Source organism: Falco biarmicus (genome assembly GCF_023638135.1).
Source record: "Falco biarmicus isolate bFalBia1 chromosome 13 unlocalized genomic scaffold, bFalBia1.pri SUPER_13_unloc_1, whole genome shotgun sequence".
Lineage (NCBI taxonomy): Eukaryota > Metazoa > Chordata > Aves > Falconiformes > Falconidae > Falco > Falco biarmicus.
This window is the reverse complement of record NW_026611656.1, coordinates 146,425-173,787: the sequence shown is the minus strand read 5'-3', so window position 1 is coordinate 173,787 and position 27,363 is coordinate 146,425. Positions and strand designations below refer to the sequence as shown.

General features: G+C 60.2%; 4 protein-coding genes and 1 long non-coding RNA gene across 5 annotated transcripts in view; 4 read left to right on the top strand and 1 right to left on the bottom strand.

Annotated features, from left to right (window-relative positions):
* Positions 1–35: 35 nt before the first annotated feature.
* LOC130143207 (uncharacterized) lies at positions 36–4,223 on the top strand. Its single transcript, XR_008819686.1, has 2 exons — positions 36–1,191; positions 1,515–4,223. It is a non-coding gene; the product is annotated as an uncharacterized LOC130143207 (long non-coding RNA).
* NXNL1 (nucleoredoxin like 1) lies at positions 510–10,214 on the bottom strand. Its single transcript, XM_056325860.1, has 4 exons — positions 9,853–10,214; positions 8,972–9,296; positions 4,212–7,850; positions 510–2,866 (listed from the first exon to the last, which is right to left on the bottom strand). The coding sequence occupies exons 2-3, from the start codon at positions 9,292–9,294 to the stop codon at positions 7,562–7,564; spliced, it is 612 nt and encodes a 203-aa protein (XP_056181835.1). The 5' UTR covers positions 9,295–9,296; positions 9,853–10,214; the 3' UTR covers positions 510–2,866; positions 4,212–7,561.
* Positions 10,215–10,902: 688 nt separating this feature from the next.
* On the top strand, positions 10,903–19,423 carry SLC27A1 (solute carrier family 27 member 1). Its single transcript, XM_056325864.1, is given in 13 exon segments — positions 10,903–11,142; positions 12,436–12,830; positions 13,502–13,519; positions 13,522–13,662; positions 14,411–14,480; positions 14,558–14,649; positions 14,756–14,865; positions 16,487–16,696; positions 16,942–17,068; positions 17,287–17,424; positions 17,762–17,926; positions 18,066–18,212; positions 18,964–19,423. Coding segments are annotated over 13 exon segments (1,938 nt in total). The 5' UTR covers positions 10,903–10,975; the 3' UTR covers positions 19,122–19,423.
* A 763-nt stretch (positions 19,424–20,186) lies between these two features.
* PGLS (6-phosphogluconolactonase) lies at positions 20,187–22,263 on the top strand. The gene is made up of 5 exons (XM_056325865.1): positions 20,187–20,582; positions 20,667–20,774; positions 20,923–21,024; positions 21,592–21,732; positions 21,887–22,263. Exons 1-5 carry the CDS (start codon positions 20,322–20,324, stop codon positions 22,019–22,021), a joined length of 747 nt encoding a protein of 248 aa, XP_056181840.1. The 5' UTR covers positions 20,187–20,321; the 3' UTR covers positions 22,022–22,263.
* A 648-nt stretch (positions 22,264–22,911) lies between these two features.
* Positions 22,912–27,363, top strand: part of COLGALT1 (collagen beta(1-O)galactosyltransferase 1) — a 5,605-nt gene continuing 1,153 nt past the window's right edge. The window contains exons 1-6 of the mRNA XM_056325846.1: positions 22,912–23,212; positions 23,484–23,594; positions 23,815–23,932; positions 24,005–24,139; positions 24,901–25,105; positions 27,344–27,361. Coding sequence (XP_056181821.1) covers positions 22,953–23,212; positions 23,484–23,594; positions 23,815–23,932; positions 24,005–24,139; positions 24,901–25,105; positions 27,344–27,361 — 847 coding nt within the window. The 5' untranslated portion in view covers positions 22,912–22,952. The remainder of the gene's footprint in view (positions 23,213–23,483; positions 23,595–23,814; positions 23,933–24,004; positions 24,140–24,900; positions 25,106–27,343; positions 27,362–27,363) is intronic.

The window sequence follows — 27,363 nt, the reverse complement described above, 5'->3', positions numbered from 1 at the left end:
AACCGCTGAGAAAGTGCCGGCAACCAGGGGAAAGGGGCCGTGAGGTTAAAAGAAGTAAAATTTAAAAAAAAAAAAAAAAAAAAGAGGAAAGGACAAGTGTCCCGGGCAGCAGTGCCCCTTGCCTGAGACGCTGTTCCTCTGCTCTTTCCACCCACACATGGGTGTAACGGAGCCTTCTCGGAGACATCACAGCCCTCCGTGACCTCTGCTCAGCAAAACAAAACCCTAAACATCGGGGGGTTGGTTTCTTGTCGAAAACAAGCCCTGATTTTCGATGAGCTAGGAAAAAAGCTGTCGCTTGCCTCAAGATGGTTTACAGCCCAGGAGCATTTTCCAGAGGGGGATGTAAGGCTTTAAATCTGACTGCCCCTCACGCTGGAGATGCGCTCCAGCTCACGAGCAATCGATTCACTGGCCGCAAGCGTGTAGCTGGTGTTGCAGTCTTTAAAACTGGTGAATTTTGCCTTCAGTTTAGGAGCACTGGTGGTGATTTAATGATGAAACTGCGCTACGGGACATAGAAAACGTTTATTCAAAGATTAGAGATGGAAGTAAGCACAAAGTGAACTTCTGCAACTATTAGAGACACCGACAGCAAAGATGTGATGGTCAACAAACAAACTTGTGCTCGGCTGTGAAGCTATCGATTTTTCTTCACTAAATAATGAGTAATTTTAAAAAAAAAAGACTTTTTTTTATGCAACCTAAAAATACGCCTGTGGCCCTGGACTCCCCAAATCAGCTTCTCTTTCCTTGTCTGCTGGAGACCCATGTAACGCTGCTAAATTTCTTCTGTGAAACTTCTCCCTGTGGTTGCACCCCAGAGGTCACAGCAAGCAACCCTACAGGCTCTGCTGCCCCCCTGGCTGCAGCAGCCCCCAGGTCCAGAGTTAACTCTCAGCTGACCCTTCTATCATTAACACTTGTTTCATTCACAAAAAAATAATCCTAGAATCTCCGAATTGCTGCTTCGGTGCCGAACGTTTCAGGCTCACATGAAGGTGGTGGCTCATGTGTGACCCTTTCTGCTTGGGCTCCAGAGGTAACGGCTGCCTTTTGGAAAGGAGCAGGAGAACGAGGGGAGCAAGAGAACTGGGATGCGCAACCACAGCATCGGCGTGATGAGTTTCTCCGGTCAAACCTTCCCTCGCCCATCTCTCAGTTTTGTCTCTTCGAGCAGTATAATTGCAGGTACGTTCATTATAATTATTGTAGCCTGTTTGCAAATTTCAGGTACTGGTAAGTGCTATAAAAAGTGTTTTTCTAGAGCAAAGGGATTTATAGCCCAAAGGATTGCAACATTGTACGGCAACACCCCTCCACTTCTATTAAAAAAAGCTAATAAAAGTTAAGGTGAGGCTCCTTATTTACCAGGAATCTCGCTCAGGATCCCCGTTCCCACCCTCTTCAGACCATTTCAGGGCATTCTTGTCGAATGAGTCTGTCCTTTTCTGGTGGGTTTTTTTTTTGGAGGCTAAAGTGGAGATGGTAAACCCCAAAACTTTCTTTTGCAGGTCAGAAGCTCACAAAAGGGGAAAGTACAGGAATTTTTGAGAAATGGCCCATCTTCTGCTTCTGAGGTGACATGCCGTGATAGCAAACTCCTCTCAGCCTGGGGAAGCTACAGCAGCGGTCCCTGCGCTGGCCCGGGCAGTGGGATGGGCACGGATCGTGGCGCAGAAAGCTGCTTCGGCTGCTCTCCTGACACTGAGCTCCTCCAGCACAGCCCATTCCAAGGGGTGAATTTTTTTTTTTTAATTACTATTTTGGGCCAAGCACAATGGCAAGTTACTATAGAGCCTTGGGACAACACACAGGAGCGGACCCCTACGAAGTCTCCTTACACTGCCCGTTCCGTCACTGCTGCTATTTTACACAGCAAATAATATTTTCACGCCGGCCAGGCTTTGGAAGGCAGGGGAGGAAAGGAACCAGAGCGACAGCGGTGGTGTGGTCAGAGCACTTTCCTCCCTTCCAGCTCCCTGCTGAGAGGTGGTCCCGGCTCCGCTCCGGTAGGGACCACCCGCAGCGTGTTGAGGTGGGACCCTCAGTGTTTCCTCTTGGAGCTCATCAGACCTCCAGGACAAAGGTCTGGAACCACTGCGCCTTCCTCCTGAGGAGCCTGGGACTAGGTTAAGGGGCTTCCACTAGATTTAAGTAGATCTGAGCTCCCAGAAACCGACATGCAAAGCGGGGATGCGAAGAGCAGCAAGGATTCATCTCCAAACCGCCCAACCGAGGTGTTATCGCCCTCCGCCGCGCGCCGACAAGCAAATACGTGAAACATTTTGCACAGGGTTATACAGGATTTCAACGGGGAGAGAAGTCCCACCAGGCACCTGCTCGCTCCAACAGACACAACCGAGCCAAGAACAGCCCCCCCAGAGCCTCGTGTTCCCGTTCCTTGGGCTCAGCATCCAAACGCAATGCGTCTTTATTATCAGAATACGCTTTGCCAGCAGGATCGCCAGCCTGGATAGCAAAGCTTCGCCTCTAAGCCTTTATCTCACTTTCACACGTTTTCAAAGCCTTGTCTTCCCTAAAGATGGGACCTGGATACAAACAAGCCTTGACGGTCACCAACTTCTGCTCAGCTTCGGTGCTGATGTTGCTTTCCACGCACACGGTCAGCTGTGTCTGTGCTGAGCCCACCTAAAAGCTTCCCATCACCACTGAGCCCAGGGCAACAACTACAGCGCTCGTCAGGTTCTCTAGGGTTAGGATTTACCGTCGATATTGGCGATAAGGGCTGCTACGGCAGGCTGGATGGCATCCCCGGTCAAAGCAGGACACGTGTTCAGGAAGGAGGAGATGGCTTGCAGTAAGTCTGCCAGCTTGGCTTCCACAGAAGCTGAAGTAACTTCTCCTAAAATGAGGAAGGGGAGAAATTGTGATTTTTTTTTTGCATGCATAAGCTCTTGTCCTCCCCTCTCCCAGGATGAGCTCACTGCCGCGCACCCAGTTCTTCCTTGATACTCCAGTTCTGCACAAAACAGAACGTAACGGCCGCTGAGCACCCCAGCGTGCAGTGAGGATGGATGTGGCAATTGCCTGGTCCTTTGTCACCTGGGCCACCCCTCCCCAAGGCTCCACACTGCTTTTTGTCCGGGTTCTACGCTGTGAGCCCTGGAGACGACTGTCCCTGCCTCCTGCTGCGGGAGCACACCCTGCCTTTGTGTCTTTCCATCCAAAGACCAACCAACCATCCAAAGATCAAGAGAAAAACACGGTCCCAAGCTGAGCGCTGGGGAAGATGCTCGCCGAAAGCACCAGCCCGGGCAGGGGTAATTCCCACGTGCAGCCAGCATCACGCGGGGGCATCTCGCGGAGCCAAGAGCAGCACCGCCACCGGGAGCTTGCTGGAGAAGCGTGGCCAACCCAAGTCACCCGGCGTGCCCGGGGTAAGGTCATCACCATCACCTGGAGCTCTGGGTGGGGAGACTGGGATCACTGGGATCTCCGGATGCCTCGGTGGAGAGAGTGGCATTCCTCCAGGAGATTCCTTCTTCCAGCAAGCAGCTGAAGGGGTTTTGTTAAGGCTGCCACGCTGTGCGAGGTTTCTGGAGCAGCACTGTGCTTGTGGTAACTCTTTTTTTTTCATCCTCAGTTTAATTTTATTAATTGGGCTCCAGCCCGGTGGATGTCCTGCAAGTACAGAGGCTGGGGGAGGGGAGAGGAGGGCAGAGGGGGAAAGCGCCGGCACGCCAGCCGGGAAAGCACGGTGCTTCTGCTGGAGCACGCGTCCAGGCTGTGACACAGGCTCAGCACCCTCCCCCCGCATCCAGAGCATCACCAGCCCCAGCCCTTCTTGGGCTGGTGGCGTTTGGAGTCCTTCCCAGTGACAAATCCCAGTTTTTTGGGGGGGTGGGGGGTGTCCTCGCAGGCCCCCTTTCCTTGAGCCAGTTTAACTCACTTGGGTGTCGCTGTCAGTAGTACTTGATGTGATTTTGCATCGCTTTTTTTGGAGGAAACCCATGCACTCAGGTGGTTAAGTGCTCTGAAGTGTTACCCGTTGATGCAATTCATTACAGGAAAAGATGCTTGCATAATTAAATAGCTGTGCTGAGAGAAGCCACCCTAAATTGTCTGAGAGCCATCTAAATTCAGTGTTTTAAATAAATAAAGCAGCGAGAATGACACAGGATCACTTCTGCTGAATGTAAAATCGGCTTGTAAGCAAATTAAAAAATAAATAAATAAAATAAATTTACCTTTTCGGAAGAGCTCGCGGAAGTTCTGCAATTTCCTGCCGATGTTCCTCAGGTGTTTGGTGACATGGAGCACCTCATTGGCCACGAGGTCCACGCGGCCGGCACGGTGGCCAGGGATGGTGCTGGCCCTGGTTGCCGGCCCGTTCATGGTGAGCTGGAGCACCTGCCGTGGCACCTTCCCGAGTCCAGGGGGGCTGAGGTTCTTTCTCAGGTTTTTGGGTGAACACCTCCAAAGCCCCGCGGGCCGTGAGCACGGCTGTCGCTCTTTGGGAGGAGGAGAAGCAGCATTCTGCGAAAGCAACTGGAGATGCCAGACAAAACACTAAAAAAAACCCCCAAAACCAAAAACCCCTATGGAGGGTATGGGATGAATCCTGCTGCTCTCAGCGTTTATTCATTTTCTGACGCAGGAAAAATGTTTTCTGAGAAATGACCGATGCAAGTTTTAATTATCGAGTTTCTTCGCACCTTTTCCAGCAACTGGAGATGCCAGACAAAACACTAAAAAAAAAAAAAACCCAACCTATGGAGGGTATGGGATGAATCCTGCTGCTCTCACCATTTATTCATTTTCTGACGCAGGAGATTTGCAACCACTGTTTTCTGAGAAATGACCGCCGCAAGTTCTAATTGTCGAGTTTCTTCGCACCTTTTCCAGCAAACGGAAACCTGACTTTAGGAGATTTTTTTCATAGCAAGGCTTGGGCAGCAACAACAACAACCCCCTGGTGTCCATATGTGCCAGCGTCGCGTTTCGCCCTCTTGGTCACCATAACATCATCTGCAAGTAAAACCGTCGGCTTAGGTGTAGGGAACGTCTTCCCTCTCCTTCATTGTCCTTCCTCAGCCAAGACACAGACGAGGAAAAAGCCATCGCCTCTCGTGAGAAATGCCCAAGTACCGCAGCGTCGCGGTGTTTGCCGGTGAAACCAGTAAATCCAGGCGTTGGGTCGGGCGACGCTATGCGCAGCCTGCGTGGGATGCGTCTGCAACCTCGGGGTGTGTGGATCTTCCACATTCCTCAGGGGGGTTGTGAAATTACTCACATCCCAGGCTACCTACCACATCGAATCCATCCTCCTTACCCAGCTGTCGTTAACCCTCTGCTGCCTGAAGCCTGCGGACCGCCGCTGGGATTCCATGCGCGTCGGAGCATTTTATTCCTACGGAGCGGCCAGCCCCGTTGTAGGGAGGTTGTGTGACACAGGGAAAAGGCAAAGCAAGAATTCTGCAGCATGTTTGAAACAACAAATCTATCTGAAATGGATGCCCTGCACTGAAGGGCGCTTAGACGCTGCCCCAAGCATCCGAACACCCCCCGTTCTGTGACCCAGACACATAAATAATAAGCCCCGCGTGTGAAAGCAGAGCAAAACGTCTTAACAGCGCCATGCGATGCGTCCGTCGGGGGGGGGTGTTAATCTCCGGTGGAATTTGAGATGGAGAAATAATGGTTTAAATGGGTTTTGGGTGGGATTTTTTCTGCTCCTGGCAGGCAGCACGGAGTTTCAATCCAAGGGGTAGGGCTGGTAAAAATCCCCATTTCACGTCGCTGGACTTGACCTGATTTCAGGCGCCGAGCATCCTTCCATCGACACCAGAGTTCTGCGGGGCCAGTTAATCCCAGGTGACAGCGTGGCCCGTTGCCTCCAGGTTCCTCACGTGTGATTTATAATTTCTTTTTTAAATACGGGCACCTGAGCTTTTGGAAGTTGCCTGAATTAAATGCAATTACGGTTTGATGGGTGCCCAGCAGCCAGTGCAGCCTCATGTCCCCAGCCGCTGCGTCCCCCGAAAGCGCTTTGGGGTTTTATTTGCACCAATTCATGCAGCGTCCGCACGCCCAAGAGCATCCCGACGGCAGCGCCGCCTTCTCCCCAAAGCAGAGTCCCTCCCAACCACTGATTTTATGGGACTTCTCCCCCTTCCCGGCCTCCTGGCCAACCTGCTGGGCGAAGGGAGGGAGGATTAAATGAGAAAACGAGTTGAGTGGAGCCGACCTCGCGTGGCCTCTCCGTCCGTCCTCAACGCACACTTTGCTTCCCAGGTCCTTCACGGAGCCGGCGAAGCTTTTCTGAATCCTCTGCTGGAGAACAGGGGACCGAACCCCAGCAAATGAATGGTCCTTTTCCACTCCCCTCACTTTTCCAGCCCCTTGACCACTGGGAGCAGGACGATGCTGCGCAGCCGGATTCCTTCGTAAACGCAATTTTTGCCCGCGGAGCGTCCGCTGTTGGTGTACCAAAACTGGGTACCATTTGTCCCAAAGCATTTGGCTTGGGGAAGCAGGAAGGAGGAAGCGGAGGGACGGTTCCCGGGGGATGCGCTGCCCTGGCAGCCCACGATGGGTTTGGGATTCCTCTGGGATGGGACACAGCTTCCCTGCGGATCGCTGCTGCCTGCAGTGCCAGGTGCTGCGCAGCACCAGGTGGCAACTGTGCTCAGCAGATAAAAAGAAAAAACACAGGCAAAAAGAAAAAAAGCAGATAAAAAGAAAAAAGTGACAAAAAGAAAAAAAGCGGATGACAAGAAAAGGCGGATAGAAAGAAAACAGACAGAAAGAAAAAAGCAGACAAAAAGAAAAAAGCAGATGAAAAAGCAGATAAAGCGATAAAAAGAAAAAAGCAGATAGAAAGAAAACAGAAAGAAAAAAGCAGACAGAAAGAAAAAAGCAGGCAAAAAGAATAAAGCAACAAAAAGAAAAAAGCGATAAAAAAACAGACAAAAAGAAAACAAGCAGATAAAAAGAAAACAAGCAGATAAAAAGAAAACAAGCAGATAAAAAGAAAACAAGCAAATAAAAGTGCTGGCTGGCGCTCGGGGAGGTCACCGGGGTCACTGGGGCGGCTGCAGCGTGTGGGGACCCTGCCCCCAGTGCCCCCCACTTTGCGTCGATTTCTCCGGGATGTGGATTTACGGTGGTGGAATGGCAGCACGAGGTGGGAGACGTAGGGCTTCTCTTCCTGCGGGTGTTTCTCTGTGCCTGCACAGCAGGTTGGTTTTGCTTTTTTTTTTTTTCACCAAAATTTAAAAAAAAATAAAAAAATTAATGCAGTTTTTTACTATCAATTTTATCAGCTGGTTAGCCAGTGGTTCGCTGAGTGCTGGTCTCCAGCGGCTGCTTTTTTTCTGGTTTTGCTGGTAAATAAATGGCCCAAGGTGACTGAAAGGGAACAGAATTCCAGTTTGCCCAGTTTGTCGTTTTCGCAGTAGTGGGAACAGAGCACATTTTGCCCTAAAACAATTCACTTTTTGGAAAATTAACGTGGGTTTGGTGGACTTCTAAGGTTCTGGAGATCCCAGGCAGGGATGGTGGCCCAAGGGATGTTCCCGGCCACTTCAGCCCGGAGCTAAGACAACTCTTCGCCTTCCTCCTCCTCCTCCTCCTCCTCCTTCTCGTCCACCTTGTACTTGAGGCGGCGGATGGGATCGGTGATGCTTCTCCTGCTCCAGTTGTCAAAATCCTCTGCCAAGAGAAAATTGCGATCCACCAGCTCAGCAGCCTCCTGCCAGTTTTGGAAGCAAGCGGGACCGGCGCGCTGGATCTCCTCCACGGCGTTGGCGGTGATCACCTCCCCAGAGGGCTTCAGCACCACCACGGTGGGCACCTCGGCCACGGCGAAGCGCAGCTCCAGCTCCCTGCAAGGGGGAAAAAAACCAAACCTCAAATGGGGAAGGGTTCGCCGTGCATCGTCCTCGGTGCTCCTCATCCTCACCACCCGGCAGGACGCGCATCGTCCTCCATGCTGTTCACCCTACAAAATTTGCTCATTTGCCCAAATTAATTAGCGTGCGGATCTCTGCAGGGCCAGTAAACAGGGATGCGGGCGCCAGATCGCGGGTGACGGGCGATGCGGGACAGCGGGGGTCGAACAGCCGCCAGCTGCTTCAAATGTGACCGCCCGCCGGCTGGCCCTGTGAAAGAGCCGGGAATAATTCTTGCAATTAATTGCGGCTCGTTCTGTCGCTAATGAGGTTACAGTAAATGCGTCAGCAGTTCCAATCCGCCTGGCTGCGTCCAGTGTTCGCACCCTGTCCTGCCTGCGGGGCCGGCAGAGTCTTTAGGGGCTATAAATAGCGCGGTATAAGAGGGGCATATATAAATATCCATCAGAATAGATAAATGGGTATCAGGATATATAAATAGGGAGAGATATAGATATAGATATATATCTCAGGATATATAAATAGGGATATATATCTCAGGATATATAAATAGGATATATATGTATATATCAGGATATAAAAATGGGGATATATAGATATATATCAGGATATAGATATATATCAGGATATATAAATAGGGATATATATATCTCTATATCAGGGTATATAAATAGGGATATATGTATCTTTATCAGGATATATAAATAGGGAGATGTATATATCAGGATATGTAAATAGGGTTATATATATCTCTATATCAGGATATATAAATAGGGATGTATATATATCTCAGGATACATAAATAGGGATACATATATGTGTATCAGGATATATAAATAGGGATATATGTATCTATCTATCTCAGGATATACAAATGGGATATATATATACATATCAGTGAAACAGCGGGATGGAGGGACGGGGCAGTATCTTTGCTTTGCAGACGGGCGCAGCCCGAGAGTTTTCCGGATTTTTCCGTCAACTGATGATGCTGACGGCGCCGGCAGGGACCGAACACGAGGCAAAACGTTTGGAAAAAACGAGTCGGAAAATATTTTGGGGCCGTCGGCCTCGGCCGCCACGTCGCCGCATACCGTTTGAAGGCGTCCGCGAAGGGCAGTGCCAGGCAGCGGCGCGGCAGGGTGCGGAGGAAGGCTCCCTGCTCTTCCTCGCTCCCATCGCACGAGACGTAGAGCAGCGCCAGCTGCGCGGCGCGCACCACGTGCCGTGGGTCTGTCAAGCGCACGAAGAACCGGCGGAGCAGCGGGACGAAGCGGCGGCAGCGCGGGCAGCGCGCCCGGCCGAAGTAGAGCAGCAGCACCCGGTTGTCCAGCGCCCGGCTCAGCTCCCGCTCCGAATCCAACCGCTCCCGCTGCCGGTCGGTCAGCAGCACCCGCCCGGCGAAGAGGGCGGCCATGGCTGGGGGAGGCCCAGGGGTCAGGGTGCGGGGGGGGGGGGGAAGGGGTGCGGAGACCCATGGAGACCCCTCCCCAGCCCCGGAACCACCCAGAGCCCCCCTGCCCAGCCCCCTGGAGCCACCCAGAGCCCCCTCCCCAGCCCCGGAGCCCCCTCCCCAGCCTCGGAGCCACCCAGAGCCCCCTCCCCAGCCCCGGAGCCCCCTCCCCAGCCTCGGAGACCCCTCCCCAGCCCCGGAACCACCCAGAGCCCCCTGCCCAGCCCCCTGGAGCCACCCAGAGACCCCTCCCCAGCCCCGGAGCCCCCTCCCCAGCCTCGGAGCCACCCAGAGCCCCCTCCCCAGCCCCGGAGCCCCCTCCCCAGCCTCGGAGCCACCCAGAGCCCCCTCCCCAGCCCCGGAGCCCCTTCTCCAGCCCCCTGGAGCCCCCTCCCCAGCCCCGGAGCCACCCGGAGCCCCCTCCCCAGCCCCTGGAGCCCCCTCCCCAGCCCCGGAGCCCACTGGAGCCCCCTCCCCAGCCCTGGAATCCACCGGAGCCCCCTCCCCAGCCCTGGAACCCACCGGAGCCCCCTCCCCAGCCCCGGAGCGCACTCCCCAGCCCTCCGGTAGGACTGAGCGCGGATTCCCGGAGCAGCCGGTAAGCGGCTTAAGCGGGAGGGCGGGGCCGCGCCGGGGCCGTGAGAACGGGGGGTGCCGGGCCCGGGCGGTGGGAACGGGGGGTGTCGGGCCGGGCTGGGGCCGTGTGGGCCCGGGTGTGCGGATCCCGGGGCCGTGGGGTCCCGGTGCGCGGATCCCGGTGTGCAGATCCCGGTGTGCGGATTCCCGGTGTGCGGGTCCCGGGTGTGCCGATCCCAGCACCGTGGGGTCCCGGTGTGCGGGTCCCGATGTGCCGATCCCGGGACCGTGGGGTCCCAGTGTGCGGATCCCGGGGCTGTGGGGTCCCGGTGTGCGGATCCCGGCTGTGCGGAGATCCCTAGACCGTGGGGTCCGGGGGTGCGGGTCCCGGGGGTGCGGGTCCCCGGTGCGTGGGATCCCGGGTGTGCGGGTCCCGGGGCCGTGGGGTCCCGGTGTGCGGGTCCCAATGTGCGGATCCCGGCTGTGCGGGTCCCCGGTGTGCCGGTCCCGAGACCGTGGGATCCCGGTGTTCAGATCCCGGTGTGCGGGTCCCGGGTGTGAGGATCCCGGTGCGTGGGATCCCGGTGTGCAGGTCCCGGGTGTGCGGGTGCCCGGTGTGCGGGTCCCGGGGCCGTGGGGTCCCGGTGTGCAGGTCCCGGGTGTGCGGATCCCGGTGTGCGGGTCCCGGGACCGTGGGGTCCCGGCTGTACGTGCCCGGGCCGTGGGAACCCGCCCCCCCCGCCCGGCCCCGCAGCGCTGCGGCACCCCCAGCCCCGCCCCCCGTCCCTCCGGCCCCGCCCCGTCCCTCCGGCCCCGCCCCCGTCCCTCCGGCCCCGCCCCCGTCCCTCCGGCCCCGCCCCCGTCCCTCCGGCCCCGCCCCTCCGCAGCGCCGCGCTGACGCCCGGTGGGCGTTCCCCCACGCCGCCCAATCCGAGGCCGGGGAGCCGCGGCTCGGCCAATAGCAGCTCTGTGTTTGCCGGCGGGCCGCCCCCCGGCGGGGCGGGGCAGGAGCGGCTCGGCGCGGCCCGGCCCGGCTCGGCGCGGCCCGGCCCGGCGCTCCCGCCGCAGCATGCGGCCGGTGGGGCTCTGCGCCGCCGCGCTGGGCTCGCTGGGGCTGCTGCGGCTGCTGGGCGCGCCCTGGCCATGGAGCCTGGCGGCCGCGCTAGGGCTCTGCCTGGGCTCCGGCGGCTGGCGGCTGCTGCGGCTGCTGTGCCGGACGGCGCCGCGGGACATCTTGTAAGCGGGGGGGGAGAGGGGGCGGAGGGGAGGGGAGGGGGGCAGGGTGTGGGAGCGGGGGGGGAGGAGAGGGAGGGGGGGGGAGTGGGGGGGAGTGAGGGGGAGGGGGTAGGGGGGGGAGGAGGAAGGTGGGGGGGGAGGGGATGGGGGCGGAGGGAGGGTTTGGGGGGGAGGGGGTTGTGTGTGGGGGGGGGCTGGGGGTTGCCCGGAGCCCCCACAAAGCCGCTCTGTTCCGCCCTGGCACGGCGAGCCGGGGACAGCTGCCAGCAGCGCCCGGGCCGCCCCCCCCTTCCCCTCCCCCCCCCTTCCCCTCCCCCCCCCTTCCCCTCCCCCCGCTCTGCGGGGGCTCCGGCGCTGCCACGAGACGGCATTCCCGGGATCCGGGGGCTCTTCCCAACCCTCCTCGCGCACGATTCCGTGTTTTAATGCGGGGTAGGGGGTGGGGAAACGGCCCCCAGCCCCCGGTTCGAAGCGACACGTTTGGTTTTGAAACGTTTATTTTTGTATCTGCGTTCTCCGGGGGGGGGGGGGGGGGGGGAAGGGGGTCCGCACCCCCGGAAGTCGCTGCCCCGGGACAGCGGGAACGGTGGCAACTCAACGGGTGTAACCGGGTGGTGGCTCCGCTCAGCGCTGCTGCCCCGGAGACTTCAAACAATTCTGTAGATAAAATAATTCTGTAAATAAAACAATTATGTAAATTACGGGAGGCCAAAAAAAAAACCCACCCAAAAGCCTCGTTCGAGCAGCCCCGGTTCGTTCGTTTCTCGGTTGCTTTTTGCAGCATCCACAGAGCGACTCCCTTCTTGCGAAGGCACCGCTGGCTTTCCAGAGCTTGCCATCCAAGAGTAATTATCGTTATTAGTATTAATTATTAAAATCTGTGGCTCCGGGGCTGCGGCCAGGCTGTTGGTGTGAAATGACACAAAGACACCGAACAGACGCATCCCATGGGGGATAGTCGCTGCCTTTGTGGGCAAAAGCAGCGCTTGCGTTGCCAAATCTTTTTTTATTATTATTATTTTTTTCCCTAAAAGACGTAATTTACTCATTGGAATCTTCTCTGTGGGCTCATGGAATCAGTATCGGGGTGGAGGTGGGTCCCCGGGTTGTGGCACGTGGAGGGTCCCAGCGCAGCGCCGCGTGCCGTGCGATGTTGTGACGCCCGCGGTGCATCACGGCACCGGCTGGCCCCGGGTTCAAGGCAATGCCGCGGCCGCCCCACCCATGTCCCTCCTCGCTGGTGGACGTGGGACCCCCGGATTCCGCCACTGACACTCTTTTTCTTTGCCGCAGCGGCCTCTCCGTGCTGTTACGCGTCAAGTACAAGCTGCGACGGCATCAAAAAGCCAAAAGCACCGTCCCCAAGATGTTCCAGGCCGTCGTCCGCCGCCACCCTGACAAAGTGGCCCTGATTTACGAAGCCACCGGTGAGCAGTGGACCTTCCGGAGGCTGGACGAGTATTCCAACGCCGTGGCCAACTACTTCCACCAGCAGGGCTACCAGCCGGGAGACGTCATTGCCATCTTCATGGAGAGCCGCCCCGAGTTCGTCGGGCTTTGGCTGGGGATGGCAAAAATCGGCGTCGAGGCGGCTCTCATCAACTTCAACCTGCGCGCCGATTCTCTGCTTTATTGCGTGACGACGTCGGGCGCCAAGGCCGTGATCTTCGGGGGGGAGCTGACTCCAGGTGAGCCCGCAGCCGGGCGCCACTTGAGCTCTTCGCTCGCTCCTGAGCGAGGCAGAGCTCGCAAAAGCTCGACCCAGAGGGGTGATCAAAACCAGACCCCAAAAGCTGCGTCGAGAGCCAGGGAAGACGGTAAATCTCCCCCCTCCTGGTGCCTGAGGCCCGTGGAGGCGCCGTGGCCAGAGCTCAATTTCATCTGCCGGTGTCTTGCTGATTTCGTGGTGCCCAAGCTGAGCTGGCCTGCCCGTTCGCGCTGCGTGGGACGCAACGGAGCGGCCTCAGGGCTCCACCGAGCGCGTTCTTTTTTGCTGCGCTGCTGCCCTTGCCACCGCGCTTTCTGCTGCGGGGTGGGTTTGTCAGCGAGTGCTGCCTTTAAATACCTCCCCGCTTCTCTTTAATGAGTTGTTGCGCCGGTGATCGTTCGACTCGGTGGGTTTGCGATTCTGAGTCGTCTCCTCAAAACCCGTTCCAGACGGCATGGTCGGGGGGGAGGCAGTTTCGTGATGTGTTTTTGCGGAGGGCTCAGCCCGAGCGCACTGGCACAGCCAGTACCTGCGCAGACATCACAAAAGTGTTTTAAAAGAATCGCTGGTTCTTCAGGCCCTTCCGCGGTTTTGGGGATTATTCCCGGAGCATTCTGTTCTGTTGGTGGCAAAAGTGATTTTGTCGTGCAGCAATAGCCGAGGTGAATGGATGCTGGGCAAGAACATGGCAAAATTCTGCTCCGGTGACTACAACCCGGGCGTCGTTCCCGCAGAGACCAGACACCTCGATCCGCTGCTGAGCAGCGCGTCGAAATCGCCCCCGACGCAGATTCTGGACAAAGGTTTAGATGGTAAATTTATCAGCAGGTTTTATTTCTCGGCGCGCTGTGGGAGAGCAGGGCTGGGGGACAGCCACATGAGAAAACGAAGCGAGGCGGAGGGATTAAATCAGCCCAGTTTGGGCTCAAAGTAGAAGAAAAAAGGGAGGGGAAAAAAAAAAAAATCATCCCAGTGTGAGAGCCCTTCTGCGCAGGGCGAGCGGCCGCCAGGATGTGGCCGGCCAGGACTCGCTCTGCGCTTCACCGGCGTCACTCGGTGCATCAATCTGCTGCTTCTGCCGCGCTCGGCTGCCACTGGAACCTTTCCTCGCCCATGGCGAGGACGAGGGTCGGTGGGTTGGGGTGCGGGGGGAGGCCAGGAGGATTCCGACTGCCTCTGTCTGTCCTGCTCTGGGACAGCTAAGAGCGCCCAAGGTGGGGGGCTCCGTCTGCGGTGGGGGGAACGGTGCCGTGGAGGAGTTTTCCCTCCCTTTGGGTTCTGTTTTTGATCTGGGAGTTGGATGCCTCTGCCCTGCCGTCAGCCACCGGTTGAGACTTTTCTTCTTGGTTGGTTTGGCGCAACGCCCGGCCGGAGAGCTGAGCCAGCGCCGGGACCGATCATGCAGAGCCATCCGCGCGCGGTCCTGCAGCCGCCCTCCGGGTTCTCCCCCTGGCTGCAGCTCCCCCTTTGCGTCACCCTCCGCTGCGGACGGAGCCTGGGAGGCAAAAGAAACCCCGCGGGGGTTCCCAGGCAGCTGCCCGACGCCTCGTTCTGTTCCAGATCGGCTCTTCTACATCTACACATCGGGAACCACCGGGATGCCCAAAGCCGCCATAGTGGTGCACAGCAGGTGAGAAGTGCAGCGGGCGCTTCCCTCCTGGCGCGTTTCACGCCGTGGCGCCCGCTCAGTGCGCTGCATCCCCGCAGGTATTACCGTATCGCTGCCTTCGGTTACTACGCCTACAGGATGTGCCCCGAGGACGTTCTCTACAACTGCCTCCCCCTCTACCACTCGGCGGGTGAGCGCCCTGCCCCGTGGCGACGAGGCGCCGGCCGCCTCCTGCCCCTGCCGCGCCTCCTGGCCGGTGACGGAGCCGGAGCAGCCGCGTGATCCTTGTTTTCCAGGTAACATCATGGGAGTGGGGCAGTGTTTGATCCATGGCCTGACGGTGGTGATCAGGAAGAAGTTCTCGGCCAGCCGCTTCTGGGATGACTGCGCCAAATACAGATGCACGGTGAGGGCTCCGCGGTCTGCCTGCAGTGCTCAGCGCCCGCTTCGCTGCTTTTGTTACTCGTGTCCCGATAATTCCCTGCCCCTCATCGCGTATCGAGGTGGCAGCGCTGCGGCGTTGGGTGCACAGGGTTTTGGAAAAGGTCTTTGATCCGTCTGAGAATCACAGAGTTGTTGAGGTCACGGAAGACCTCTGGGGTTATCGAGTCCAAGTGTTCACCTGGCGCTGCCGAGGCCACCGCGTCCCTCAGTGCCGTGGCTGCACGTCCTCTAAATCCCTCCCCGGCCGGTGCCGCCACAGCTTCCCCGGGCAGCCCGTTCGGTGCCAGACATCCCTCCAGGTGGAGGAATTTTCCTGAAAATCCGACCTAAGCCCCCCTCCCCGGGTGCGACTTGAGGCCATATCCCATCGTGTGGGGGAAAAGCCCGACCCCCACCTTGCTGCTGCCCCCCCTCAGGCAGCCGCAGGGAGCGAGGATCTTCCCCCTCCCCACTTTTTCTCCAGGTGGGACCCCCCCAGCCCCTTCCCCAGCCCCGCTGCCCACCTCTGGACACGCTCCAGCCCCTCCACATCCCTCCTGGAGTAAGAGGCCCAACGCTGAACGTGGGATCTGAGGTGTGGCTGCCCCAGCGCCGAGCACAGGGGGGACGATGGCCACCCTGGTCCTGCTGGCCACACTGTGTCTGACACAAGCCAGGCTGCTGCTGGCCCTCTGGGCCACCTGGGCAGGCTGCTGGCCGTCAGGTAGCCCCCCAGGCAGCTCCCCCACCTCGGGGGGTGGCTGTGACCCAGGTGCAGGACCCAGCACGGAGCCCAGTTGAACCTCTGGGCCCATCCACCTTGGGGCAGGTCCACACTCCGACAAAGGGAGCACTCGATCCCCTTGAGCGGATTGTGGGTATGGGCAGGGAAGGGGGCTGCCCCGGTGCCCACCCACCAGCAGGGTTCAGCTCTGGCCGCGGCGCGTTGGGCCCAGCCATTCTCCGGGAGAATCCTGTGCGAAACGCTGTCAGAGGCCTCTCTGAGTCCAACACCCAACGTCGCCTCCCGCCCTGATTTGGGAGTTGTGGAGATTTAAAAACTTGTGGCCTTTAAAACATGCATTTGCGCCCGTCGCTGTAGCAGGAGGGCTCTGCCAGCTCGTGTCCGTGTTAGGAATCCCTGCGCAGGAATTCTCTGGGCAGCTCGTAACCAGTAAACAAACACCCAACCCCCCCCCCCCCCCCCCCGTCAGCGTTACCTTCTAATTTAAGCAGATTTCTCTCCCTGTATTCATCCAGCCCTTCCCCCGCCAGCGGTACTACAGCTGGTAACTGGATCTCCCCCCCGAACCGTGCTTTGCAGTTGGTTCCCCTCATCTTTCTGGGGATCTTTCAGCACGAGGGCATCGTTCACGTGTTTTCCCACTGCAGGATCCCTCCCGTGCGGGTTCCCAAGGGCAGGAACCGCTTCCCCTCTGCCCCTTCTGTGACCTGAACTCGTGGCTGCTCGCGGTTTATCAAAGCACCCGGCGCGTCCGATTCCATGGGGCACACCGACACCGGTGGCCTCGCTGTCAGCTTTCTCCAGGGCGCAGTAAACGCCGCCCGAAGCCTGAGCTGTGTTTTTGTGTTTACTGCTTCAGATTATTCAGTATATCGGGGAAATCTGCAGGTACCTCCTGAACCAGCCGGTCCGAGAGTCAGAAACCCAGCACTGTGTGCGGCTGGCGGTGGGCAACGGCCTGAGACCCACCATCTGGGAGGAGTTCACAAAGCGCTTCCGAATTAAGCAGATCGGGGAATTCTACGGTGCCACCGAGTGTAACTGCAGCATCGCCAACCTGGATGGAAAGGTGGGGGGGACCCTGCCGCCCCTAGGGGGGGCCGCACGGGAAGGAGGGTGCTTCTGCTGCCTTCCTGGCCGGTGATGGAGGTGGGAACGCACCAAAAACCCGTGGAAATGTTTTGGTTTGGCTGAATTTTTCCTGTTGAATGGAAAGGGAGGGAAGACTGGGATTTCCAGAGGGCAATGATGCAAGACCCAAATCGTTCTGTGGGTTTTTTTGGGTTTTTTTTTTTTTTTTCCCTCTTCTGGAAGGTCGGTGCCTGTGGCTTCAACAGTCGGATTTTGCCCAACGTTTATCCCATCCGTTTGGTGAAGGTGAATGAGGACACAATGGAGCTGATCCGGGATGCCAATGGGCTCTGCATCCCCTGTCGCCCCGGTGAGCCTCAGCCCCCTAAATAATCGCAGTTTTTTGTTCGGAAACCCCTCGTCCGTGACAGCTGTGGCTGGTTTTGGGGGGTTCTGGTGTTGCGGACAGGTTTTCCCTGCTGGTTCTTTCATCCGATGACACGTCAGTTTGGCGACCGAACGTCTTTTGGTGGGCACAGCGTTGAGCTCGTTGTGACGCGGCGTCGTCGCCTTGCTCATTTCCCACAGGAGAGCCGGGATTACTGGTCGGTCAGATCAATCAGCAGGATCCCCTGCGCCGCTTCGATGGCTACGTCAGCGAGAGCGCCACCAACAAGAAGATCGCTTACAACGTCCTGCGGAAAGGGGACCAGGCGTACCTGTCCGGTACGGCCCGCGGGCTGCCCCCCGCGCAGGGGGTCTCGAGAGACCCCAGTGTGGGGTTTTTTCCTTGGAGAGGAGCAGAGGTGTTAGTGCTTTGAGCTGTTGAGCAGCTGTTGGGCTGCACGGGATCACTTAAGAAATGAACTTTTTGGAGAGGCGTTTGTCCCAGCTCCTGTTCCTTCCACGATGCGGAGGCGCAGGGCAGGGCAGTGCGGAGCCACCAAATACCCCCCTGGGGGGAGGGGAACAGCACGTGGGGGCGGTGCAGCGGTGCTGAGCGCTGACAAACTCGGGTCCTGAGGTGACTTTTTATTTGGTGTCTCCTCTTCCCCCCTCGCAGGAGACGTGCTGGTGATGGATGAGCTGGGCTACATGTACTTCAGAGACCGCAGCGGGGACACCTTCCGCTGGCGAGGGGAGAACGTCTCCACCACAGAGGTGGAAGGAATGTTGAGTCACATCCTGAACCAGACGGACGTGGCGGTGTACGGGGTGGAAGTGCCAGGTGCGGCGGCACGTGGGAGCGCTCGGGGGGAGTGGGGCTCGGAGCTTCGGGCGTCAAACCAGGTTTTCCTCGGCACATTGGCGCTTCGCATCGGCTGGGCGCGTTCCGCTGCCACCCACACTCTGCTCTGGCGTTTCAGGGGTGGAGGGCAAAGCCGGGATGGCGGCGATTGCAGATCCCAAGGCTAAAGTGAACCCCAACATGCTGTACCAGGAGCTGCAGAAGGTGTTGCCTTCCTACGCCCGGCCCGTCTTTCTCCGGCTCCTGCCCCAGGTTGACACCACAGGTATCGGGGACCGGCTGCTCCAGGAATGTTCAGATCCCAGCGGATCCTGGCCGCCTGCTCCAGGGTGGAATGGCGGTGCAGCAGGTGCAGGAACGCGGCTGGCAAAAATGGTGCTCGTCGTTGGGTCCTAAACAAGGAACCAGCTACTTCTGGGCCCTTGGAGAAAGAAAAAAAGGCGCTTTAAACAAATATATTTATATATATAAAAACACATACAGAGGTAAAAAAATACATAAAAATATACACAGAGGTAAAAAGACACATAAAAATATACACAGAGGTAAAAAAAAGAAACGTAGAAAGGTAAAAAAAATACATACACAGGTAAAAAACCCCACATAAATATATATACAAAGGTAAAAAAAAGTATAAAAATACGTACAGAGGTAAAGAAAATATACAAAAATATATTCAAAGGTAAAATAATACAAAAATAGGTATAGAGGTAAAAAAACATATTAAAGTATATTCAAAGATAAAAAGAAGTATATAAAAATACATCTAAAGGTAAAAAAGTGCATATAAAAGCACATATGAAATAAAATATATATATATATATGTATAAAAGCAGGTCCCAAGGTGAAAGCCCCGGCCTGTGGGCCCCACAGGTCTCCCCTGTGCCCCCGCCAGGCTGCCGCGCTCGGTGTCCCCTTTCCCAGCCCTTTCCTGGGTCCTTTCCCATTGGGAATGGCTGGCAAAGCCGCACGTGGGCAGGCTTCCCGCTTTGATTTCTCCGTTTCTCCGTCCCCAGGTACCTTTAAGATCCAGAAAACGCGCCTGCAGCGGGAAGGCTTCGACCCGCAGCAGACCTCCGACCGCCTCTATTTCTTGGATCTGAAGCTGGGGAGATACGTCCCGTTGGACGAGCACCTTCACCAGCGGATTTCCTCTGGGAAAGTGGCTTTGTGACCTGGCCTGGCTGCGGGGCCCACGCTGGCGACCCCGAGGACCCCCTCCCGAGCACATTGATGCCCCTTAACCCGCCCTTACACCTCTAGAGAGTATTTTTGTAACTGCCACCGGCTCGGGACAGGGGGCACCAGGGCCATATTTATTTACCGGGCTACCGGTGCCCCGTGAGGGCTTCTCCCCACTCCCTCTCCAGCCTTAACCCCCCCCTTAGATGAGTTTTTTGTAACCGTAGGTCGCGTTCTATCCAGCCGCGACCGTGCTCTTAGGGCTGTGAGGACATTAAAACACCAAGTGACTGCCGGTGCTGTGGTGGCCCTGGGGAGGCCCGGGCCATGGCAGGGAGGCATAGGAAGCGCATGGCCGGGTGGCAGGAGGCCTGAGCTGTGCATTGCCTGGCAGTGGGGAGGTCTAGGCCATGGTGGGGAGGCCTGGGCTGCGCATTGCCAGGCAGTGGGGAGGCCCGAGCCGCAGCAGGGAGGCCTAGGCCATACATTGCCTGGCAGTGGGGAGGCCTAGGCTGCACATTGCCAGGCAGTGGGGAGGCCTAGGCCGCGGTGGAGAAGCCTGAGCCGCAGTAGGGAGGCCTAGGCTGTACAGTGCCTGATGGTGAGGAGGCCTAGGCTGCGGCAGGATGGCCTGAGCCACAGTGGGGAGGCCTAGGCTGTACATTGCCAGGCAGGGGGGAGGCCCGAGCCGCGGCAGGGAGGCCTAGGCCGCGGTGAAGAAGCCTGAGCTGCAGTGGGGAGGCCTGAGCCACAGTAGGGAGGCCTGGGCCACAGCGGGGAGGCCTAGGCTACGCATTGCCAGGAAGCGGGAAGGCCTGGGCTGCAGCAGGGAGGCCTAGGCCGTGGTGGAGAGGCCTGGGCTGCGCATTGCCAGGCAGTGGGGAGGCCAAGGCTGTGGTGGAGAAGCCTCAGGCGTGGCGGGGAGGCCTAGGCCGCACGTTGACTGGCAGTGGGGAAGCCTGGGCCGCACATTGCCAGGCAGCGGGGAGGCCTAGGCCGCGGTGGGGAAGCCTGGGCCGCACATTGCCAGGCAGCGGGGAGGCCTAGGCCGCGGTGGGGAAGCCTGGGCCGCACATTGCCAGGCAGCGGGGAGGCCTAGGCCGCGGTGGGGAAGCCTGGGCCGCGCGTTGCTAGGCGACGGCGCGGCGCGCAGGACACGCGTCACTTCCGGCGCGCCGCCGGCGGTGCGGCCATGGCGGGACAGGCGCCGCGGGTGTTCCCGTCGCCGCGGGAGCTGGGCCCGGCGCTAGCGGGACTGGTGGCCCAGCGGGCGGCGGACGCGGCCGAGCGCTTCGCGCTGGGGCTGTCCGGGGGCAGCCTGGTGGAGCTCCTGGCCCGGGAGCTGCCCGCCGCGCTGGCCGCCGCCCCCCCCGCCGCCCCCTGGCTGCTGGCGCTCTGCGACGAGCGGCTGGTGCCGCCCGGGCACCCCGACAGCACCGGCGGCGCCTACGAGGTGAGCGGGGCCGGGGCCCCCCTCCCCCCGCCTGGGCCCCCCCTCCCCCCCGCCTGGGCCCTCCTCACCGGCCGCCCCCCGCAGGCCCAGCTGCTGCCGCGCCTGCCCACGCCCCCGCCGCGGATGCTGGCCCCGCGCCCCGGGCTGCGCCCCGCCGCCGCCGCCGCCGACTACGCCGAGCAGCTGCACCAGGTACCGGCCGCGGGAGCTGCGGCCCGCGGGGTGGCGCCCAGAACGGCCCGGCCCCGCTCGCCCCTCCCCCCGACCCGCTCCCCCCCGATCCGGCCCCGCTCCTCCCGGCCCGGCCTGGCCCCCGGCCCAGCCCCCTCTCCTCCCGCAGGCGTTCCCCGGCCAAGCCGTGCCAGTCTTCGACCTGCTGGTGCTGGGAGTGGGCCCGGACGGACACACCTGCTCACTCTTCCCCGACCACCCCCTGCTCCAGGTGAGCCCGCGCCGGGGGGGGTGCCCTGACCCCGGGGGTACTGTGGATCAGGGGGTGCCACAACCCAGAGGGATGCCATGACCCGGGGGAGGCTGGGGCTGCCTGGACCCCGGGATGCTCTGACCCAGAGGGTGCCGTGGGTCAGGAGGTGCCATGACTCCGGGGGGTGCCCTGACTGCAGGATACCCTGACCCCAGGATACTCTGACCCCTGGGGATGCCACAACCCCGGCACCCTTGCCGTTACCACGGTGTTTCCATCAGTAACTCTGGAGTCACATCTGGCAGCCGCTCCCGGTCTGGGGCAGTCGTGGTTTAACGAACAGAGAGGAAGAGCAAGGCGGTTGCAGGGAGATAAAAAGCAGTGGCTGGTGTTGGCATTGCCATATCCCCTGCTTCCTCCTTTCCCCATTTTTCCCAATTTGGGAAGTTTGGCAGGCAACGAGAGAGAAGCGCTCTGCTTGCAGGGTGGTGCGGGAGCCCTGTGCCCCGGTTGGGGTCAGGGTCGCTCCCCTGATTCAGTTTTTTCTATTTTACTTCTCTTTTTGCCTTTGTTTCACTCCAACAGGAGGATGAGAAAATCGTGGCTGCTATCACTGACTCGCCGAAGCCACCGCCGGAACGAGTCACACTGACCCTGCCCGTGCTGAACGCTGCACGGATGGTGGTCTTCGTGGCCACGGGGGAAGGCAAAGCTGCTGTTGTAAAGGTCGGGACCCAAAATGCTCGTTTTTTTAACAAAAATGTGGGGCGCTGCAGGGGGGGCGAGCAGCTAAGGGGTTTCAGTCAGCGCCAAAGCGTGTCCGGTGCAAGGTCCCCGCTGCCGGCCGCGTGGCTGAGACGCACTCCCTCTCTCCCAACAGCGCATTTTGGAAGGTGATGAGGAAAACCCCCTTCCCGCGGCACGTGTCCGGCCTGGCTCCGGCCAGCTGTGCTGGTTCCTGGACGAGGCGGCGGCCAAGGAGCTGACCATACCCCTCAACAAACATCCTGGCTAGAGCTGGCTGCCAGCCAGGGCATCCCGCGGCACCGCACCATTCCAGGCAGAGAACACTCCATTCCAGCGTAGCGCTCTGCTGCAGTGCGAAATGCACTTTTTTTTTATCCATTCCCTCTTTTTTTTCTGGAGCAAACGGGCTTTGCCCAGCACGGAGTTCCACATAGTAATTCCTTCGGTTCAGCGGGTGGAACCGCAGCTTGCTTCGGTGGCCGTGACGCGGTATCAAATGGGCAGATTTCAGCTCTTCGCCTGGTTCTTTCTCCACCTGTAGCTGAGGGAGCTGGGAGTGGGCGCGGGGACGGCCGGGCACCCGCCCGGTGCAGGTGACGCTGGTTCCCCTCCGTCCTCCGTTGGGTTTGTCCGTGTGCCTCCCGCCTTGAACCGCGCCGGGCTCTCTCCTGCAGCTGGGCGGCCGCGGCTCCTTCCCGGCCGGTTTTTCACGTGCCTGCGCCGGCAGCGGTACAGCCCCCCGGGGCGGGGGCGGGCCCTGGGCGGGGGCGTGGCCAGGGTGGGGGCGTGAACCCGGACGGGGCGTGCCCCGGGGCAGGGGAGTGGCCCAGGACGGGGGCGTGGCCAGGCGGGGAAGTGGCCCAGGGCAGGGGAGTGGCCAGAGCGGGGGGCGAGGCCAGAGCGGGGTCGTGCCTACGGCGGGGGGAGTGGCCAAAGCGGGGGGGCGAGCCTACGGCGGGGGAGTGGCCCACGGCAGGGGAGTGGCCAGAGCGGGGGGCGGGCCCCGGGGCGGGGGCGGGCCCGAGGCGGGGGACGTGGCCAGAGCGGGGGGCGTGCCCAGGGCGGGGGAGCGGCCCGGGACAGGAGACGTGGCCCGAGCGGGGGGCGTGCCCAGGGCGGGGGGCGTGCCCAGGGCGGGGAAGCGGTCCGGGGCAGGGGCGTGGCCAGAGCGGGGGGCGTGCCCAGGGCGGCGGCCCAGGATGGCGGCGGCGCGGCCGTGGCCGCTGCTGCTGCTGCTGCTGCTGGCGGCGGGGCCGGGCCCGTGGCGGGGCCCGTGGCGGGGCCTGGGCCCGGTGCCGGCCGCCGGGTACTTCCCCGAGGAGCGCTGGAGCCCCGAGTCGCCGCTGCAGCCGCCGCGCGTGGTCGTGGCGCTGCTGGCGCGGAACGCGGCCCACGCGCTGCCCACCACGCTGGGGGCGCTGGAGCGGCTGCGGCACCCGAAGGAGCGGACGGCGCTCTGGTACGGGGGGGAGGGGCACGGGGGGTGCATGGGGGGGCAGGGACATGGGGGGACAAGGGGAGGGGGCATGGGGGGCAGGGACACATGGGTGGGGGTGACAAGGGGTGGGACGGATATGATGTGAGGAACAGGGACACGAGGGGGGGGACGCCCGGGTGCGGGGGGGCAGGCAGCTGGGGTGGCACACGGGGACCCCGGGGAGGCGGGTGGGGGAGGGGCAGGGAGCCGGGGGGGGGGGACACCCAGGGACATGCCCCCCCACGTGGCGCAGGGTGGCCGTGGACCACAGTGAGGACAACACGACGGCGCTGCTGCGGGAGTGGCTGCTGCGCGTGCAGGGGCTGTACCACCGCGTGGAGTGGCGGCCGGCGGAGGAGCCGCGGTGAGTGGGGGGCTGGGGGCACTGGGGGGGGCGGGGCACAGGTTTGGGGGGTCCCTGGGAGCTGGGGGTGCCCAGGTTGGGGGGCTCCCTGTGGGTGCCTGCTCTCCGGGGCTCCCCCCAGCATGGGCGGGGCGGGTGGGTGGGCGCTGTGGGGCAGCTGTGGGGCAGCTGTGGGGCAGCTGTGGGGCAGCTGTGGGGCAGGAGAGCAGCCTCCCCCCAGGTCGTACCCCGACGAGGAAGGCCCCAAGCACTGGTCCCCCTCCCGCTACGAGCACGTCATGCGGCTGCGGCAGGCGGCGCTGGAGGCCGCCCGCGCCATCTGGGCCGATTACCTGCTGGTAAGGGGGGGTCCCGGGGGGGTGCTGGGGGGAGGGGCGGGCGCTCACCCCCCTGACGGTGCCGCCGGGCAGTTCCTGGACGCTGACAACGTGCTGATCAACCCCGACACGCTGGGGCTGCTGATGGCGGAGAACAAGACGCTGGTGGCGCCCATGCTGGACTCGCGCGCCGCCTACTCCAACTTCTGGTGCGGGATGACGCCGCAGGTGAGAGCTGGGGGGGGCTGGGGGCCGGAGACCCGGGGGGCCGCATGCTCTGGGTCCCCAGGGTGCCACGTACTCTGGATCCCTGGGTGCCAGGACCCCTGGGTGCCACATGCTCCAGGTCCCCTGGGTGCTGTGTCCTCTGGGTGCCGCATCCTCTGGGCATCATGTCCTCCGGGTCCCCTGGGTACCACGTGCTCTGGGACCCCTGGGTGCTGGGTCCCCTGGGTGCCACGTGCTCTGGGACCCCTGGGTGCTGGGTCCCCTGGGTGCCACGTGCTCTGGGACCCCTGGGTGCTGGGTTCCTTGGGTGCCATGAGCTCTGGGCCCTCTGGGTGCTGGGTTCCTTGGGTGCCCCGTGCTCTGGGACCCCTGAGTGCCATGTGCTCTGGGTCCCCTGGGTGCAGGGTCCCCTGGGTGCCCCCTGCTCTGGATCCTCCGGGATCCCTGGGTACCACATTCTCTGGGTCCCCTGGGTGCAGGGTCCCCTGGGTGCCCCCTGCTCTGGATCCTCCGGGATCCCTGGGTACCACATCCTCTGGGTGCCCTGGGTGCAGGGTCCCCTGGGTGCTGTGTCCCCTGGGTGCCCCGTGCTCTGGATCCTCCAGGATCCCTGGGTACCACATCCTCTGGGTGCCCTGGGTGCTGGGTGCCCTGGGTGCTGTGTCCCCTGGGTGCCCCGTGCTCTGGATCCTCCGGGATCCCTGGGTGCTGGGTTCCGCGGGCGCTGTGGCCAGGCGCCCGGGCAGCTGGTTCCCCCGCAGGGTTACTACCGGCGCACGCCAGCGTACCTGCCCATCCGGCGGCGGGAGCGGCGCGGGTGCTTCGCGGTGCCCATGGTGCACTCCACCTTCCTGCTGGACCTGCGCAGGGCGGCCTCGCGGGCGCTCGCCTTCTACCCACCGCACCCCGACTACACCTGGCCCTTCGACGACATCATCGTCTTTGCCTTCTCCTGCCGCCAGGCAGGTGAGGAGCCGGGGAGGAAGGGGCATTGGCTCGGCTTGACCTTGGCTTTGGCCTGCTTTCACCTTGGCCATGGGTTGGTATTGACCTTGGCCTTGGGTTGGTTTTGATCTTGGCTTGGTCCTGCGTCAACCTTGGCCGTGAGTTGGCATTGACCTTGGCCTTGGGTTGGCATTGACCTTGGCCATGGGGTGGTAGTGACCTTGGCCTTGGGTTGGTTTTGACCTTGGCTTGGTCCTGCCTCAACCTTGGCCTTGGGTTGGCGTTGACCTTGGCCTTGGGTTGGCGTTGACCTTGGCCTTGGGTTGGCGTTGACCTTGGCCTTGGGTTGGCGTTGACTTTGGTGTTGACCTGCCTTGACCGTGACTTTGGGCTGGTCTTGACCTTGGGTTTACCCTGTCTTGACCTTGGCATTGGCCTGCCCAGACCTTGACCTTGATGTTGCCCTGCTGTAACCTTGGGTTTGCCCTGCCTTAATCTTGACCTTGGGTTTGCCCTGCCATGACCTTGACCTTGTCCTGCCATGACCTTGGCGTTGCCCTGCCCTTGGCGTTGGGCTCAGCCCGGCATTCGGTCCCATCTGGCTTCACTTCGACTGGTGGCCGCTCAGCTCGGGGGTGGCTGAAGGTCAAGGTCAGGTCCCTCCCGGCGCCAGCCCCAGCCCCGCTTGTCTCCAGCCTGGCCCCAAGGTTGGGTTCGGGCTCAGCCGGGTGTTCGTGGGCGCTGGGCTCCAGGGTGGCTTCAAGTTGAACCTCAGGTCGGGTTCAAGTTCAGCTCCAGGTCCGGGCTGGGTTCCCGTCAGCCCATCGTTAACGTGAGCTGTGACCCGGCTTGATTTCAACTTCGTGGGCGCTGAGCTCCAGCCTGGAGTCAAGTTCAGCCTGATTTCAAGTTCAGGTTCAAGTCCAGGTCCAGGCTGGGTTCCCATCAGCCCAGCGTTCATTTTAGCTGCAGTCTGGTTTAATTTTAGCTTCATGGGCGCTGAGCTCCAGGCTGGGCTCCAGGGTGGCTTCAAGTTCAGGTTCAAGGTCGGGCTGGGTTCCCATCAGCCCATCATTAATTGTAGCTGTGACCTGGCTTGATTTCAGCTTATGCTGAGCTCCAGGGTGGGCTCCAGGTTCCAGCTCAGCCTGATTTAAAGTTCAAGTTCAGGTTCAGGTTCAGGGTGGCTTCAAGTTCAGACTGGGGTTCCCATCAGCCCATCATTAATTTTAGCTGCGACCCAGTTTAATTTCAACTTTATTGGTGCTGAGCTCCAGCCTGGAGTCAAGTTCAAGTTCATCCTGGTTTAAAGTTCAGGTTCAGGTCGGGTTCAAGTTCAGGTCCAGGCTGGGGTCCCATCAGCCCGTCATTAACTTTAGCTGCAATCCAGCTTCGTTTCGACTTTATGGGCGCTGAGCTCCAGCTTCCAGCTCAGCCTGATTTAAAGTTCAAGTTCAGGTCCAGGCTGGGTTCAGGTTCAAGTTCAGGCTGATGTTCCCATCAGCCCGTCATTAATTTGGCTGTGACCTGGTTTAATTTCAACTTTATTGGTGCTGAGCTCCAGGCTGGATTCAGGTTCAGGCTGGTTTAACGTTCAGGTTCAGGTTCAGGTCGGGTTCAAGTCCAGGTCCAGGCTGGGGTCCCATCAGCCCGTCATTAATTTTAGCTGCAATCCAGCTTCATCTTGACTTTATGGGCGCTGAGCTCCAGGCTGGATTCAAGTTCAGGCTGATTTCAAGTTCAAGTTCAGGTTCAGGGTGGCTTCAAATTCAAGGTCAGGCTGGGTTCCCATCAGCCCATCATTAATTGTAGCTTCGGCCCAGCTTAATTTCGACTTTATGGGCGCTGAGCTCCAGGCTGAGCTCCAGGCTGGATTCAAGTTCAAGTTCCGGCTGGTTTAAAGTTCAATTTCAGGTCGGGTTCAAGTTCAACTCCAGGTCTGGGCTGGGCTCCCGTCAGCCCATCGTTAACGTGAGCTGTGACCCGGCTTGATTTCAACTTCGCGGGCGCTGAGCTCCAGCCTGGAGTCAAGTTCAAGTTCATCCTGGTTTAACGTTCAGGTTCAGGTCGGGTTCAAGTCCAGGTCCGGGCCGGGGTCCCATCAGCCCGTCATTAACTTCAGCTGCGACCCGGCTTCATTTCGACTTTGTGGGCGCTGAGCTCCAGGCTGAGCTCCAGGTTCCAGCTCAGGGGGGTTCAAGTTCAAGTTCAGGCTGGCTCAGCCCGGGCTGCCCCTCCCCCCCCCCCTCCCCTTTCCAGAGGTCCAGATGTTCGTCTGC